This window comes from Macrosteles quadrilineatus, unplaced genomic scaffold, assembly GCF_028750875.1.
Source record: "Macrosteles quadrilineatus isolate MER2022 unplaced genomic scaffold, UCM_ALF_1.0 Scaffold_1__1_contigs__length_201487025, whole genome shotgun sequence".
In the NCBI taxonomy this organism is placed as follows: Eukaryota; Metazoa; Arthropoda; class Insecta; order Hemiptera; family Cicadellidae; genus Macrosteles; species Macrosteles quadrilineatus.
In genome coordinates, this window is record NW_026542594.1 from 66232879 (window position 1) to 66251326 (window position 18448).

At 34.0% G+C, this 18448-nt stretch overlaps 1 protein-coding gene across 1 annotated transcript in view; it reads left to right on the top strand.

Annotated features, from left to right (window-relative positions):
- LOC128983447 (transmembrane 9 superfamily member 3-like) overlaps positions 1-15540 on the top strand; it is a 55342-nt gene extending 39802 nt beyond the window's left edge. Inside the window, exons 8-12 of the mRNA XM_054402740.1 lie at positions 795-1003; positions 9462-9608; positions 11397-11480; positions 12284-12441; positions 13250-15540. Coding sequence (XP_054258715.1) covers positions 795-1003; positions 9462-9608; positions 11397-11480; positions 12284-12428 — 585 coding nt within the window. The 3' untranslated portion in view covers positions 12429-12441; positions 13250-15540. The remainder of the gene's footprint in view (positions 1-794; positions 1004-9461; positions 9609-11396; positions 11481-12283; positions 12442-13249) is intronic.
- The last annotated feature ends 2908 nt before the right edge of the window (positions 15541-18448 follow it).

The window sequence follows — 18448 nt, forward strand, 5'->3', positions numbered from 1 at the left end:
CGTTTGAAAAACGTATATACTGCACTTAGGAAATTCGGCAAATCTGCGCATTATTCCCTTTAATTTGACATATAAATCTTGCATATCAGTCCAGTAGTCACTGAGAAAACAGACTTACAACTGTGTATTAAATATATAGACGTCCTATAAAGGTTTTTGCCATTTTAAAAGTACACACTAATTTCAGTATTTATTCTATTTATACAGTTACCAAGCTTATATTTGTAAATCAATTTGATTTTATCATTATTCTATTTACATCAAAACGGTTCTTCCTTAGTTTTTATAATAATGTATATAAACTACTTGGGAATTACATAGTGTAAAACTATAACCAATTAATTGCATTCTTAAAGAGGTAAGTTAGCATGTATGCGATCGAGCGACCACAATGCTTGGGCTCGGAGACACCGGCTGCGTGTTGCAAAGATAAGCAGAGCGCATTCGCCGGGCCGTCTGTGGCTGGCAGTACGGAGAGAGGAGAGGAGAGGCAGTGGTTGTGGGGGAAGGGTTGTGGGGGAAGGGTTGTGGGGGAAGGGTTGTGGGGGGAGGTATACGCACGGGCACGTCGGTTACGTCATGCCACTACGTGTGCGCGCGCAGCACTGGAGGTGGAGCCAGATCGAGTTTCAAGCCACGGCCGCTAGGAGCGACACTGCATGGAGGGTTTACTCTACTAGTTCGGCTGAAATCGTTGGCGACGGATTTTAGTACACGATAAGATGTCTAGTGTAGAGATATAAAGTCAATGGTACTGGGTAGTAACTTGATCTAATGCTCCTGTTGATTTACAGGTGGCTGTGACATGCATCTGTTTGTTTGTCATATTACCACTGACAATGGTAGGCACTGTACTGGGCCGCAACCTAGCAGGTCAGCCTGACTATCCATGCAGAATCAATGCTGTTCCTCGCCCAATCCCAGAGAAGAAGTGGTTTATGGAGCCTGCAGTGATTGTTGTTCTTGGTGGTGTATTGCCATTTGGTTCCATATTCATTGAAATGTAAGTGAATTGCTTTTCTTTCCTATTTCTTTTTTCATTGTTTTTAAAAATGTATTTAAATAGTTTGAATTCTAATACAAACTACTGTTTGATAAATTTTCAAAATTGATGTATTGAAAGTTGAAACCATTGAACAAAAAATCTTTTATCACTTGTAACTTTTTCTTCCGTAGTTGTTCTGTAACTAAATAAGCTGTACCTGTAAAATACTCAGTAAATTTGGTTACCACAAGCTCTTCTAAATACTTGGGACTCTAATCTAGGTCTAATAGTCTCGTAAACTAATGGTCTGGCCATTTTTTTTTTGTATACATTTTTCCGTGTAATTAAAACCTATGATTAGGTGACTAACTCAGCTAATCAGAGACATGATTAGTCGTACGAGGTGATTTTTTCAGGTATACAACATAAATTTACCATACTTTCTGTATTATTTGATTTAATATAGGCCTAATAAAATATATTCTTGTTAGAGATGTGCGAGCGGCTCCATTTTTGAGTTGAGCCTGACCAACAAGCTCAAAAGACCGAGCTCAAACTTGGAAAATTGAGCTCAAGCCGAGCTTTTACAATCGTGATCGTAAAACACGTCTGCAAAGTTTGCACGATCAAAAAATTCACACTTTTGCCACGATTTCATATGTTATCACGGGAGACGACAATAACGTCTACAAACTTGGTAGATGTTTAGGATTTTGTCGTGATTGCGGATGATGATAACATTTCCCTGACCACAGGATATGTCTAGGATTTTGCTGCGATCGCAGAAGACTATATGATGACATTTCCGAGAACACGGGAGACGACAATAATGCCTTCAAACTGTGTTAGATTTTCTGAATTTCGCCGCGATCGCTAATGATGACGATATCGTTTCCGTAACCACGAGAGGTGTCTATGATTTTCCTGTGATCGCAGAAGAATATGATGATGTTTCCGAAAAGTTTGGGGTGCAGTTAGAGGAGAGGGACATTGAAATTGCTCATCGTTTACCTAAAACAAAAACTGAACAACGGCCTGCTAATATAATTGTATAGTTTGCCAACAGAAAAGTACGTAATAGGTTATTGGAGGTTAGGAAGAAAGTTGTAACAAATGCAGAGGTTACCGGACATCATAGTGGAAGAATCTACATCAGCGAAAATCTTTCCTTTTACTACAGAAACCTATTGAAGACGGCTAAAGATAAGGCAAAGAGTCTCAACTATAAGTACATCTGGTATAAATTTGGAGCGGTTCGGGTGAGGAAGGAAGATAATTCCTAGGTCATAGTAATTGATACAGAGGAAGATTAAGTTAAAATTAAGTAAGTTGAATTTTAGTTTTGTAATTACATTATGGCATACTTGTAGATGGCTGAAGCTATAAATGATGATGATGAGATAAAATCAGTTAGCTGCCAAGACATAGCAGAATTAATAATTTGCGCAAAGAAACACAACTTCGATAATGGTTTAACCTTTTTCATTTAAATATTGCATCTCTTAAAAAACATTGGAATGAGTTCATTTTGTTGTTTGACACTAGTTTTAAATTCCTGGATGTAATTGTTTTGACAGAAGTAAATATAAAGGAGAGTTTAGTAGATATGTTTAACTTAAATGGTTATAATGTTTATTTTAATTTAAGAGTGAATAGTAAAGGTGGAGGTATTTGTGTTTTTGTTAAAAAGAAATTTTCTGTAAAAACTTCTATTATTTTGGTTAAAGAAAGTTTTGAACATATGTTATTAGAGATAGAATGTAAACAAAGTAATCCAGTCTGTTGTATATTAGCTATTTATAAATCTCCGAGAACCAATGAGAAAGTTTTTATTACAGAGTTAAGTGAAGTAATTATGAGCACTAAATCTAAATATTTTATTACACTTGGAGATGTTAACATTAATTTGATGAACAAGTTTTGCTGCACTGTGAATGCATATAAAGACCTGATGGCTGCCAATGGCTTGATTTCATGTATAGACCAATACACTAGGGAAGAGATAAGACAAGGTAGGCTGTCTAGATCCCTTATCGACCATATTTATCTTAGAGGAAACAACTTGAGGCCAAAGTCTGTTGTCACTAAACTGAAAATATCTTACCATTATCCTTGTTTAGTGAATGTACAACCGATAGAGATAATGGGTAGTCAAAATATTGATTTATTGCTAAACTTGAGATTGGATGATAAATTAGTTGACCAAGGCATTAAAAATATAGACTGGATACCAATTAAAAATGTACAACCTTTTTCGTCTAATGCAGTTTAACAGGAATTATGTAATACTTTCAACTTCATATATAACGAGGTGTTAGCCCGTCCTACGTACGGGAATTCAGTAGTCAGTTAAGTAAAACCGTGTACAATTCAGATCAGCTAGTTTACACAAAGACAAAGTTTCTTGCAGTTTTAATGAGAAAAATCATCTTGTAAACAAAATGTTGTGTGACCAAATATGTTTTTATTCCATCATAGGCCTATACGATATGTATTTTAAATCAGATAATTTTACAATAAAACAGCAATTCTGCAATTTTTACGATGTTAAAACCGTTGAAGTGAGATTTGCAGCCGTTTCGCACAGACGCACACTGATTATAAGTAGCCTACAGTAGAGAGAGTAATAGTCAAATGAGAAGTGTATAGACCTAGTCAACGATACCACCTTCCAAAGCATACCTGCCTCTTCCGTAATTATTATCACCACAATACAACTACTATACACAATTTCCAGTAGGTCTGAATAGAAACTACCTAAAATAAAACGATAATATCCAATAAAATTCACAGTACACATAATTTAACTTTGGTGTCCTAACATCAAAACTAATCGTCACACCTATCACTGCATTAATTGCTAAATAAATAAGCGTAAACAAAGAAAAGTAAAAACAATAACAGTTTGTTTTGAAACAGCTGTTTGGTTCAAATAACATCAATTGAAAAAAGAACTGGTCACATGTAGCAGGAATATAAAAAGTAAACACGCTAGTAAAGCTAATGACGAAATTGTCAATGATTATTATCCATACCGTTATCAGTTCTATCCTTGATAATTACCCACCCTCATTGAATAAATGTACATCGTAATTAATTATTTTAAACTACAATATATTCATCGTTGAAATAAAAGTGATATTTTCACGTTTGGGGGCGCTGATATAGGCGCTCCAAACGTAACCACAACTGAACACGATTTCATAAAAGGATGGTTTGTCTAATTGCAGTATCCTAGGTCAATGTTGACGTTGTGTTCAATCTATGTCATCCATCTTTGTATAAAACTGGCTGAGGTTGTGGTGGTAATTTAAAATCGTGATTCCTGATTATTCTTGATCTTCTTTTTATGACATCAATATTTCCGCACCTAATCCAAACAAAGTTAAACCAGACAAACATTAATTGTAAACAAAAAGCGTAGCAAAAGTGCTTGAAAAGTGTAGCAGTAAAATAATTTGCTTTTATCCTTTTTTATTAAGACTCGTGTACAGAGCCTCGATTTGTACGGTGGTTTAATTAATTTTTTTTTAACTGTGGTCTAATTATCTCTACTAATCTTACTTATTTACTATAATCAATGACAAAATAAGAGTAAATAAAATAACCTCATAATTCCATAGTTGATATTTAACCAGCTGTTAGTGAAAACAAATTATATCGCTCTTAAACAAATCGAAGATTACAAAGATTGCTTTTAAATATAATTTGAACATCCTAGTATTTTACTATGTATATTTAATTAATCTGTCATCGTCTTACAGAAGAATTGAACGTATCAATGATTAGCATTACACATAGTATAAATAAGTCAACCCTAAGTATGTCTTTACATTTTTATCCAAATGCTGAATTTGTGACACAAAAGCTGAATGTTTACAGCTGTTATGTTAAGCAAATTATTTTATGCCAAAAGCTAGTTTAGAATCTTAGCGTCGGCTGCTAGACTTTTTAAAAATTAAAACTTAATTTCAAAAAATCTCGGGCCCTAACTAAAATTATGGCTTCGACATTCCCTAGTTCTCAAAATTATCTTACTTTCAACACAAAAATCATGAAAATCCGTCGAGTGGTTGATTCAGAATCGTGAAATAAAAAAACACTGTTTCGTTTTAATATTATAGATAAAGCAAAAATAGTGCAGAATGTAATGCACAAACATCCTAGGAAAGGTTGGTTGAGTTGGGACATACTAAACAAAATAAAAAGAAGGGATAGGTTATTTAAACAAATGAAAAAAAAATCCACAGAATATTTATTTAGCAACCGAGTATATAATATCGAGTTTTTATAATATCTTTAAATTAAATAATCTTTAAAATCTTTAAAATTTTTAAAATTTAAATATCTTTAAATTAAACGATTACTCGGTTTACTGCTATAGGGAGGGTACTAAAGTGTGTATTTATGTTAAATATTAATTGCTTAGTATAAAAAATAAATAATTTTGCTAAGTTTGATCCAAATATATCCACATATAAGCAAACTGCAACAATTTTATTTTCCTCTTTAAGAATAACATGGGAATTTTAAATTTAATATTATTTTTATTATTTATCTCAATAACCGTTAGAGATAGAGAAAACCTTGTAATATAAAAAATATGCATTTTTAGACGTTCTTTAACTTGTGTATTTACACAAATTCTCTAATACCAATAGTTTGTGAAATATTGTAAAAAAAGTTAAAATTGGCCGCCATTTTCCAAGATGGCGGCTGAAGCACAGCCGGGATTTATGGGGACTTTTGATATTTTATTTATTTAGGCTTACTAAACAACTGTGCAAAGTTTCCACTTAGTCCGAATTTGTTAGATCGATTTTCCTAATATTCTTCCACTATAGATGGATTAAGAGTATATGATTTAAAAAAGTGTAATTTAGAAGCCGCTGAAGTGCTGGTTAATATAATAAATGCATCACTTGATGAAGGCAGAATGCCGACTCTGCTAAAAACTGCTATTATAAGACCTGTTTATAAATCAGGTTGCCACAATTCATACCAGAACTATCGCCCAATATCGATTCTGTCTTCAATAGATAAAATAATGGAAAGGTACATTGCACACCATTTAAATAAATACTTAGCAGAAAATGATGTTATAAATAAAAGTCAGTATGGTTTCCAGATAAACAAAAGTACAGAGTTATTGCTAAAAGATTTTTCTAACAATATTAACAAAGAATTAGGGCAGGGCAATCAAGTAATAGTAACTTTTATAGACTTTACTAAAGCTTTTGATACACTGCAGTTTGATCAAATATTGACAGCACTCAAGGACATAAGAATTGCTGGCAGGTTTTTAGAATGGTTTAGAGACTATCTGAAAAACAGAAAAATTATTGTAAAAGTGCATAGTACATTTAGTGAAGAGGCAGAACTTTTTTCTGGGGTACCTCAAGGAAGTATTTTGGGCCCAATCTTATATATAATATATGCAAATACACTCCCAAAATATATAAAAGAAGCCACGGCTTTTATGTACGCTGATGACACTGCAATTGTCGTATCAAACAAAAATATAAAGAGGCAGAAAAAAATATGCAGAATGCTGTTAACAACCTTTTAGAATGGTGTCATGACTATGGATTGATAATAAATTACAAAAAGTCCAAGGTCATGCATGTGCGTGCATTCACCTGCATTTAAATGTTCTAATGTAACCATAATTACATTACATTATTATGTACCATAATAATTGTGTACTTACCATAATTTTGATTGTTTACATAATCATACTTACTCACTTATCCCAAAAAGTTGTCAATGTAAGAGTTTAGAGAATGTGCATGATTTTAAATATTTAGGGGTTCATGTTGACCACAATTTTAAATGGGATATACATGTTAATTTGGTTTGTAAAAAAATCAGGGCATGTGTTTGCAAAATTTTTTATTAAAAAAGTGTCCTGCCATTTAATGTGCTATTGGTGATTTACCAGTCATTGTGTGAATCAGTTTTAAGATATGGTGTGCGAGCATGGGGCAATGCTTCAAAGACTTGTCTGAGGAAAATTGAGCATCTGCAGGAGCAAGCGCTCAAATGTATTGTTCCAGTGCACATTAAGCAAGGAGTTACCAATAATAAAGATTTTTTATTTTGTTAGACTGCTACCTGTTAGTAAGTTGTATGTATTTTTGATATCCACTGATCATTTATTTGGTGACAGCTTGAAAATTGTCAATAATCACCCATATGATGTTAGAACTTAGAAGGAATTATTATTTTGTACCAAGGCACAGGAATATGTATGGAAGTAGAACACTAGAAGTTTTTGTTCCCAAATGTTTTAATAACCTCACAAATCATATGGTTTTTGTAAATAGTTATAGCATGTTTAAAAATTATTTAAAGGAACTTGTTTGGAATGATTTGTTACAAATTTAATTTATTACAATATTACAATAATATGCATTTAATTTATTTACATTTTTAGTTGAAGTTAAAGTAATTTATTATTGTTATTTATTCTAATAGTTTATTTATTATTGTTACTGTTGAATTTTTACAGATATTTGTGTCTTTGTTGTCTTTTTTTGTTATTAATCACTCAAAAGACAATTAAGGACTCATAATACTGCATGCTACTGATTCAAACTGACAAAACTGTATGGTAAATGAGAAACAATATTTTTAGTGCAGACAAACCATTTGTGGTTTTTTTTGCACTTTTGTAACCTATGTATTGTTAAATTATTGTGTAAATAAATTTCTTGATTGATTCATTGAATTACGGCGGACGACAATAGTGACTACGAACCGCGGGAGATGTTGAGGTTTTTGCCGCAATTTGCCGTTTAAAAATATTCATGTATATTTGAGAATATTTGGGTTAAAAAACCATTCAATGATTTTCTAATTTTGAGTCTACAAACCAGAAACCATGAATAATAAGCCTATACCTAGTTTCCGAAAGCGCTTGCGAATAAAACAAATTATTTTATATTGGCCTTGTTGAACATATAAATTTAGTTATACAGGGGGCGGCAGAAATATCTGACGGTTTTCAAGCGAGTACAGTCCGGCAGCCAAGTGGAGGAGGGTGGTGGGGAGCGGCTCATTCTCAAGGCCAAGTGATGCCATTTCAGTTGCCATAGAGCAGTGGACCGGTATACATCGCGCGTTTGTCGTTGAGGCGTATTTTAAAAATGGCGAATCTGTTGTTGATACGCAACGTAAGTTTCGTAGGCATTTTAATGTGGCTCGTGGGGAACCTATCCCATCCCGAAACACCATCAAATGTGGGTGGATACCTTTAGATCCACAGGATCAACTGCAAAACGTAGGCCTACAGGCCGTCCAAGGTCAGTGAGGACGCCGGAGAACGTGGAGCGAGTGCGACAAACTGTGCTAACGAGCCTGCATCGCCCGGCGCGTGGACAAGCTGCTGCTCATGGCATGTCTGAGCGCTCTATTTGACGAATTTTGCTGAAGTTTTTGGACGATTGCTATTTTATATGGGTGAAAGTGAAGGTCTGAGTGTAAAATTCGTCGAATAGAGCGCTCAGACATGCCATGAGCAGCAGCTTGTCCACGCGCCGGGCGATGCGGGCTCGTTAGCACAGTTTGTCGCACTCGCTCCACGTTCTCCGGCGTCCTCACTGACCTTGGACGGCCTGTAGGCCTACGTTTTGCAGTTGATCCTGTGGATCTAAAGGTATCCACCCACAATTTGATGGTGTTTCGGGATGGGATAGGTTCCCCACGAGCCACATTAAAATGCCTACGAAACTTACGTTCCGTATCAACAACAGAATCGCCATTTTTAAAATACGCCTCAACGACAAACGCGCGATGTATACCGGTCCACTGCTCTATGGCGACTGAAATGGCATCACTTGGCCTTGAGAATGAGCCGCTCCCCACCACCCTCCTCCACTTGGCTGCCGGACTGTACTCGCTTGAAAACCGTCAGATATTTCTGCCGCTCCCTGTATATTCAATTACTAAAATGAAAAATCAACATCTATTTTTTAATTACTTTGAATAACAAATGCAGGATACCTAAATGAATTGTAAGTTTTTTAATGGAAAAAAAGCAACTTGGCTCTGGAATAATTATTGAGAAGAAAGGGAGGATACACAACTAACTCACCTGAATAAAGAAGTCTCAGGAGGTCAATATAACACATAAAAAGAACACACTAGTGTACTTTTTCGTAAAGTACGCTGATAGTGTTGTTGTGGAAAGATTTTCATATGCTGAATTCGCAGTTGTGACTTGTGATGGTTATAAATTGAAGTATTGAAATGGAATGATGTTGGGATGAAATAAAACAACAGAATACTATGATTTATTTGGTTGAGGTTACAGATTATTCCTAGGTTTATTTAATATTCGAAAGTTCGAATAGAATACTAAAGTATTCGTTCAACTATTCAAACTTTCAAATATTTGCACACCCCTAATTATAAGGTATACTGAATAGCCTAGGATCAATAAAAAAAATAATGGTATTATCTTTTGTGTTTGCAGGTATTTTATTTTCACTTCATTCTGGGCATACAAGATCTACTACGTTTACGGCTTCATGCTGCTAGTCTTCCTAATCCTAATGATAGTTACTGTTTGTGTGACTATTGTATGCACCTATTTCCTGCTCAATGCCGAGGATTACCGATGGTAAATGATTCTACAACCATAGTATTTAAATTTAAGATTGTGTAAATGTGTTTCATAAATGAAATTAAATTAGCATTCCAGAAAAAAAGACTGTTTGGAATGGACCAATTCTGTTCTGTACATTAGATACTAGCAAAATACCCGTCCTTTGTACAGTAGACCCCCTCTTAACCGACCTCGCATTAACCAATAGTCGAATTATCCGCCCGAACGGTTCTTTTTTACCGCACACCAGTATTCCAACCAAACAACACAAAACAGTGTGCTTTTATCATGCATGTAATCCGTTTTCGCTTGGAGATAGGTTGGCAACACTTAAAGATATTACGACTGCGATCAACTGGTGCAGCGTTTCCCATTTTGTTCAATGTTTGGATTTAACATAACCTAAAAACGAGTTGTACAGTGTTTGAGAGACTAATTAACTATATGATTTATAGTAACTGTAGGGAAAATATAATGTGTAACACCGAGTGCAAACTGCCTTTGCTGCACTCGAGAAACTTTACACCAGGTCCACAGTGATGATAGCCGGGTATGTAAAATTCTACAGGTAAAATACAGGGTGAATAAAAAAGTCAAGACTCCCCCAACTTTTTCTAAGTTAGAACACAGTATAGTCTTCTTGTATACAGACACAGGGTTTAACTGTAGAACTGCATGCAAAAACCACGATATAGCATTCTCTGATCGAACTATGGTAAAATATACACAGGTACCCTTTTGGTGGTCGTGCAAACTTAAGACAAAGTTTCATTTTATGATTTTGAAAAGTTTTAGTGTCCCCAAAAAATGAGGGATTTCGGGCTCAACTGGAGATTACTCTATGTATAAGATGTATTAACCTTTAAACATTAAATCAAATCAAATCATCTTTATTTTGCACAGAAAAAACTGTATAATAGCGTCACAAGAATATATAATAAAACTAAATTAAATTATAAATGCTGTTAGAACTCAAATGTAACTGTATTTACCAAACTTAATTACCAATTTCATTTTAAACAGTATGATTAAAATTGGCATTCTGTTGATTACGTTTTTTAACCCGCCCTTATGGCAGTGTATTATCTGGATCCGGATCCGGTACCGACATTTTCTTGGATCCGCCCATCACTAATATATACTCATTAATTTATACCCATTTATTTACAAGACTTATCAGCTTTAGTTTTAGTTATTAGAACTAGTTTCATCTAGTCAATTGCATCTTACATCCCATTGTGTAATATTTTTTAATATTTATGTATGGTATCGGCTTGTTAAAATTACACCAGTTTTATTTATAGTTAATATGGTTACCAAATTATTTCCCTAGCAAGTATGATTGTTTGAACTGATTATTTATTTATTGTCTGGAAACCTTTGAATATATTGTTTAATGTCATTCATGTTTTGAGTTATTATCACGGTGATTACCCTATTATAATTTGACAAAATCTATTGTAACGCATGTTATTTAATGATTAATAAAGATTTGACTTGATTTTATTAAGGCAAAATATAGGCTTCATTTATTGCATTTTCCATTACTACTACGCAGATTGATTTGTTACTTATTGTGTCATGATTAAAACAGTGTATTCTGCCACTGTTCAGTCAAAACCCCTTCTGTAAGTCCAATTGAAGGCCAGGGCAATGTCATTAATTGATTTACATTGTTTTCAATTACCGGCTATTTTACAAGCATGATTTATATTCAGTCCAAGAAAAGGAAAAGACAAATTGTCACTCCAAGTTGAACTTGTAGGTATTTACACATTTTTCATTAAGCCAATTACATTTCAGGCAGTGGACGAGTTTTCTTGCAGCAGCTTCTACATCTGGTTATGTTTACATGTATTCATTCTACTACTTCTTTTTCAAAACAAAGTAAGTGTATTTTAATTTGACTAAACAACACACGTGTAACTATATGGGTAAAAACACACACACAGTGATTCAAAGATTTTAATTTATTGTTTGCAAATTACATGCAAACTTAGGGCCTACTATGTGACATCTGTCGCTGCATGTGTGCGATGTCAGTCACTCTGGATCAACTGCTATAAGTTAGTGTGTTTTCACCCTAAGAGGCTCACTCACTTTTTTTAAAGATTTTTGTTCCGTTAAAACCAGTGCTTGATTTGTTAAAGATGAGGTGCCGGAACTGTAACCTATGTACAGTAGTTAATGTGATTTTATACCTATTTATTTATGTACCTTTATGCCAATATTTTTATCCTGCGTGAGAGGTACCGGAACTACCTTAACCATGTAAAGAAAATAAGTTGAGTTTTTTTTGTAATTTCCATTCCATTTATTTTTGCTGATAATCAATGTTCTTTGTAATAAATCTTGTTTTGTTTTGGATAAATATTACTGTTTTTCATGTTCTTCCCCAAATCGAGCACAGGTTAAAACATTGTACTTAACTTTGTTACAGATTTAAATTTTAATTGTAGGTACTGGATGTAAAAAAAATTATCATCAAAAGAACACAATGGAATACGAATACATATTGTTTTGTAGAAAAAGAAACCTTGAACGTGTAAAGAAAATAAGTTGAGTTTTTTTTTTTAATAATTTCCATTCCATCTATTTTTGCAGATAATCAATGTTCTATTGTAATAAATCTTGTTTTGTTTTAGATAAATATTACTGTTTTTCATGTTAAATATTGGTTGCCCTTTCAGAATGTACGGGCTCTTCCAAACAGCCTTCTATTTTGGTTACATGGCGCTGTTCTCTGCTGCGCTGGGGATCATGTGTGGAACGGTCGGCTACATGGGCACATCACTCTTTGTCCGCAAAATATACTCCACTGTCAAGATTGATTAAAATGTTTTTAAAGGTAAATATGTTTTTTTTTCAAATGATATTGTAGACTCCCACTGATTGTGCACTATATTGGATCAGGTAGTTCTGGATAAGGGAGATGTCCAGGTTACTGGATGGCAATGGAAATCTGACTTAAATGAAGAAAATTAAATTTCTAACCGTCGGTAGGGAATTTAAGGCTGCGTTTACTTTGGAGGCACGCTGGGGCAAGTAAAATGGTGGTGCACGATTGGTCAAGTTTGCCATTTGAAACAAAATTGTAGCAGATTGCTGTAAACTTGTGGTGAATTGTCCAGTCATGGTTACAGTGCTCATCTAAAACTATAAAGAAGCTACCAGAGAATGACACTCAATTAAAATATTTGGCTGTCCAGCTGTTGATTTAAAGGTAGGGTCAGGCGGAGGGGATGGAATTGCTTCCCCTCAAACCCCCTAAATATCACGAACCGAGAATTACGAAACAGCCTAACTCAAAGAAATGTTTTGCCTTCTTGTAAGAGTGGTGTTGAAGACACTGATGGTGTGAAATATACATTTTTACCATTATTGTTAGGTTAGATCAAATTATTTAATATATTTTTGGTACTTATTATATCAACGGTGAACCCCTATTTATTAGCTCGCTTTCTTGTCCGGTACAAATTTTGCAATCAATTTTATACTAACTTCCCGATGAGCTAGAGACTTGAAACTTGAAACATAGCTCACAAATGGAAAACAATGCAATATTATATAATTTAATTTTCATATTTACCTTGGGCTACGCCCCATGGGCTTGTTTTTTTTTATCACATATCTACATATAGAATTTTTCCTTTCAGAGTACAACTTTGACATCACCAGAAGGATTGAGGAACACACAGATCAAGCAACATCTCTCCATTAGTGAATGTGAAAGTGTCTTGTAAAAGTAACAGTTTTTTAATGAGCTGTTCTCACAAACCTCAATAGCAAACCTTATGTGAAATTATTTATGTTCAAGTGATATATTGTAGTGTTGGTATTGGTTGTGTATGTACACCATTGACATCTTAAAAGTAATATTAATGCACAAATACTTTGTTTATTACATACATTGACACAAAACTTTATTGAGTACTTATAAACATGTTTCAAAACATTTCCTTAAAATGTTTTGTCTGAAATGTTTTCAGTTTAAGGTGATAGTACAGACAATGATATCTATACACTTATTTAATACGCAAGCAGGATTTTTGTGACAATTACTCCTCCGAAACTACTAAACCGATTGACATGTTTTTGGTGTCATTGGAAAGAGCGTAACGTGAAGTTGTGCAGAAAACTTTCTTTTTTGGTAAATAATTAGAGAGTGGGGCCCTTTAAAGTTTTGTATTTCTCCATAAGATTAACATGGGAAACAAACATTGTTTTGAAACACCAGCTGTTGTCAGAAATTAAATATTAATAATTGGTCTCCATGGAAGCATGAGAAAATTCACTGCTTTGACATTTAAATTTAAACAACCAGATCTGTCAAATGCCTATTTCACAATTTCAGACAGCTGATCAAAAAAATAAATAAAACAACTATATGTGGTAGGTTTATTTAATCTTAAACTTTATGATAGATTATTTATTATAAATCTATTTCAATGATTATGAAACAAATTTTTCCCGTTGCGAAGCAAAAATTATAAGTGAGAAGAAGAACATATGTTAATTGTAAACAGTCAATCTGTAAATTATATGTTGTATTAAAAATGTTTATAGTTTTGGATTTTGGTTTGTGTTTAATGATGATATAAGTTAATTATTATTGAATTTTTATTTTAAGGATTTGGCATATGGTATGCCTATGATAAATAACACCATTTCAGAGATCTGCCAATTTTTGCCTAACTCTGTTCTGTAAAGTTTAAAGTAGCCTACCTACACCTTATGGTCTACAAATTTGCTAAATAACTTAGGTACGGTACATTATAACAGCTGACAGCCTTTTTACGTCGACTTAAAATGTAAGCTTACATTTTCCCGTCCATGGGAAGTTTAATAGTTAAAAACCAACCCCCTTGAACTGGAATAGGACTGTTATGTAAATTGTGAGTATTTCCATTAGTAAATAATCTTTTAGTCGACTCTTTTAAAATCATCGGAAATTATGACTTATAATAACTCTTATAAATAACTCCTGTACTTCTTTGCAATTGCTCGATTTCAAGCTACATGTACACTAGGTTAATATTGTAGTTAGATAATGTTACTTAATTTCTTTATTTACTAAATATTTTACCCTTCATAATTAGTTTTTGGTTTGTTCTTTAAAAGTAATGTTGACTAAAAAATCAGCTGTGTAAACCTAATATCTCATTGTTAGAAAATATTTTTGCATTATGGTTTATTAGATACTAAATATAATTATTGGACCTTTTTCATCCAAAACAAGAAACCATAATTAATATTTGTGAATATCAGGAAATCTGTTAGCTGAAATAATATTTATTTGTTATGAGAACTCACATTTGCTATCACCTACTAATCTCTAAAACCTGTGATATCGGTACTTTTTCTGAGATAATACTACTCCTTTCAATATTTTACCAACCAATCTAAATATTAACAAATTTTACTTGTATCTTAATTCCACGTAAAGGTGAGGCCTATTTAATGTGTTGAACATTAGGTCTACCCGGTGGTAATTTTTTATAATCAATGGCAAAGACACATTCAAGCGCTTGTTCACTGCTTATCGTTCAGGTAGTGATCTGTGTATGTTTATAATAAGGTTGAAGGCATTTATACTTTTTGGATCGAACTCCGCCTTGCAATGTAATCTACATTTTGTGATTAGCTGGAGTTAACATTGCCAACTACAGATTTTGTTCCATATAGGTATATTTATTGTTTTTTTGTTGTTAATATTTAATGTTTGTATCATATTAATAAATTTGTACCTTGTATATAGCCCTCCCAAGCAGTGTCTGTGGATTTAGTAAAATTATTTTATAGTATTTTTTATCATTTAGAGAATGTAAATAGATGTTGAGGTAGCGTAAGTGTTGAAGCTGTGCACTCTTGTGTCTAGGAAACTGTATCACGCTGTCCATCAAGTTGGATGTATTATTTTAATAAAGACAATGGTTAAATAAACCATCTTATGTGTTTTTTTTTTGCATTTGTACACGTAAATCTGAAAATCAATGAGAAATCATCTGTTCATTTTGGTAAACTTACTGTGATCAACATAGGCTGTTGTGCTTGTTGCCTAAATTATCTTACACTAGAGGTCGGCCAGTGGTCGAATACTCGGATCAAAAATATTGAATGTACTGCCTCTATTTTCACCCCAAGCTGTTAATAAAACATGTGAGTGATTGGAATTTCTTCAATTGATTTGATTTTCTGTTTATATTTTGTTGTTATTTCGTTACCAACATGGCAACCCATATGGCCCGTGTTAATTTTTTAAAATTTTAAATTCATTTTTTGTGCTTATCTTTGAGCCTATTTTAATTTATAAAAGGATTCTGCACACCTACAGAAAAATAGCTGTCTAACAGTATGCGTAGATTTTCCATACAATGCACACGAGCTGAGAAAAAAGGTTTTAAAGAAACATGCTTGCCTAAGGAAGGGGATGTCAAAGCCACAATTGTACACAATTTAGTTTTTTAAAACGTTTTTATTAGATCGCTTTCTAGTCCGGTTCAAGTTTTGCAATCAATTCTATACTAACTTCCCGATTAGCTAGAGACTTGAAACTTAGCTCATACATTGTTGTATCATAGCTGAAACATTGCAATATTTCCCTTGGGCTACGCCCCATGGACTTGTTTTTATTAACTGGCTTTCTTGCAAATTTTTTGCAACATATCATTTAAATTTCATATTTCCCTTGGGCTAAGCCCTATGGGCTTCCAAATTTTCCATGTTTGAATTTTGAAAGAATGTAAATATCTATATATTAATACGCAAGCAGTTTTCTTTTCACAGTCATAACTCAATAACGGCTTGATGGATTTTAAAGTTTGAGGTGTCAAATTAAAGGTATTTCCACGTAGATGTGCAAATACGTCTCAGAATATTTTGAAAGGGCACCACTTAAGTACACTTTAGGGCAAAAGTTTGGAAGGCGGCGCTATCTGTTGACATTTGATCAAACTCATTTTCCTTTGTTTACAAATAACATATGGACATACAGTAGACCCCCTCTTAACCGACCTCGTATTAACCGATAATCGGATTATCCGCCTTTGATCGTAAAATAATACAGTTTGTTTTTACCCACCTTGCTTTGAGAGCAGCTCGGTTTAACTGCCGCTTTCTAGGAATCTCGGCATTTCCGCTCCCACGCTGGGCGATGAGAACTAAACCATACGCTTATCTCTACAGGATATGACTAACAATAAGTTATTTTGTGATGATCACAAAAAATATAGCATAGCCTATTGTCAGTTTGTCATCATCTTTCGTAGCTCGAGCACATCTGATCTGATTTGTTATCTGTGCGGCAAATTTATAACATCATAAAGTGCGTTACGATTTTGAGAACTGATTATCTTATCGCTGGAGTAAACAAACAACGCAACTTGTAGGGAGGGCAGGGAAGGGGTGTTAACAACACCAAGGTCAAGATAGTTTTTGTGCCTCGAGCCTCCAGTGAGAGGCTATAAATAAACGTCCTGTCTTGTAACAAAATGGTCGCTTGTATCTTTAATGACGACAAAAGGTTCTTTACTGTATTACGATGTATTTGGAAAGCATTAATTAATACATTACAGTAGTAAAGTTATTAAAATAGGAATTTTATTGACTCTTACCTAGTATTATAATATATTCACTGAAAATAGGCCTATTTGTCTTAACCGTGTTTTGTGTTTATTTGTGACATTTCTATCAATATGAAAAAGGAGATAAGAGTAGTTTATTTTATAAATAATGCAAGTATGACTTCAAAATAATGATTATATAATTCCAAATGAATAGCACTTTATTATGTTATGATTTTAGGGATTGCCCGTTTTATCCGACCTTTTGAATCATCCGACCTAGGTCCGGTCCCATTAGGGTCGGTTAAGAGGGGGTCTACTGTAGTTTGAAATAGTTTTTAAGGTTAATCACAGACTGCAGGACTTAAAACTTCCAGAGCAAAGCGAATCCGTTAAATTAAGAGCACACGTTACATTACCATATTATCATATAATTTACAATGTGTATCAAAATTCCTTTGTAGTGTTTTCTGTTGATTGGTTAACTTTTGTATTTTATCTCAATTTCAAATTAAATGCCACCAGTAAGACAAAGAACCTGGGAGTGGCTGGAGTGAACGCAAATGTGACCGCTTGCATCAACCTCCCAATTAATTTGACGGATACAGAGTGGCAGTACCGCCGTGGTGATACATCCCATCTCGCACAAATGAACGTTAAATATTTACATTGTGGTGGCTTACATATTAAGCAAGAGAAGACTGGCCGAGACAGTTTAATTTTTACTCTTCGTTGCCATAAATGAAAGGTTCGTTTACCTCATTTGCGGAATTCACCATACTTTCAGGAACTTATTGGAAATTCCCAATCTGAAAGCAGGGCTGTGAGGCTTAGATCCAGAAAGTATCTGGATAAAATTCGTCAATTCAATTCCACCTTTGCCATGGTCAGCTCTGAAGCTCATTTTGACGAGAGGGTCACACAGGGGATCTACAATCTCGAGATCCTTGATATGTTTTACCACTGAGTAGGTAATCTAATTCCTCAAGAAGGTCATGATCCTGAATACGCACAGATCTCCAAGTACGACGTTGGCACTGAACCCAACAGAGCATGTAAAACAATTAAAACAAAAAACTGTGGCAGAAATTTGTAGGGACGACAGCTCCGAGGAGTCAAGTCAGATTCTTATGTGCATTGTAAGAGACAAAAGAAGTGACTTCCCTCGCTACAATGATGCCACCTGTATAGATGTCACAGCTATTTTAAAGCTGAAAACAGAGCACCATCTGGCCAAATAAATCTTAGTTTATATATATATATAATAGTTTTAAACGTGAATCCGTTCTAGAT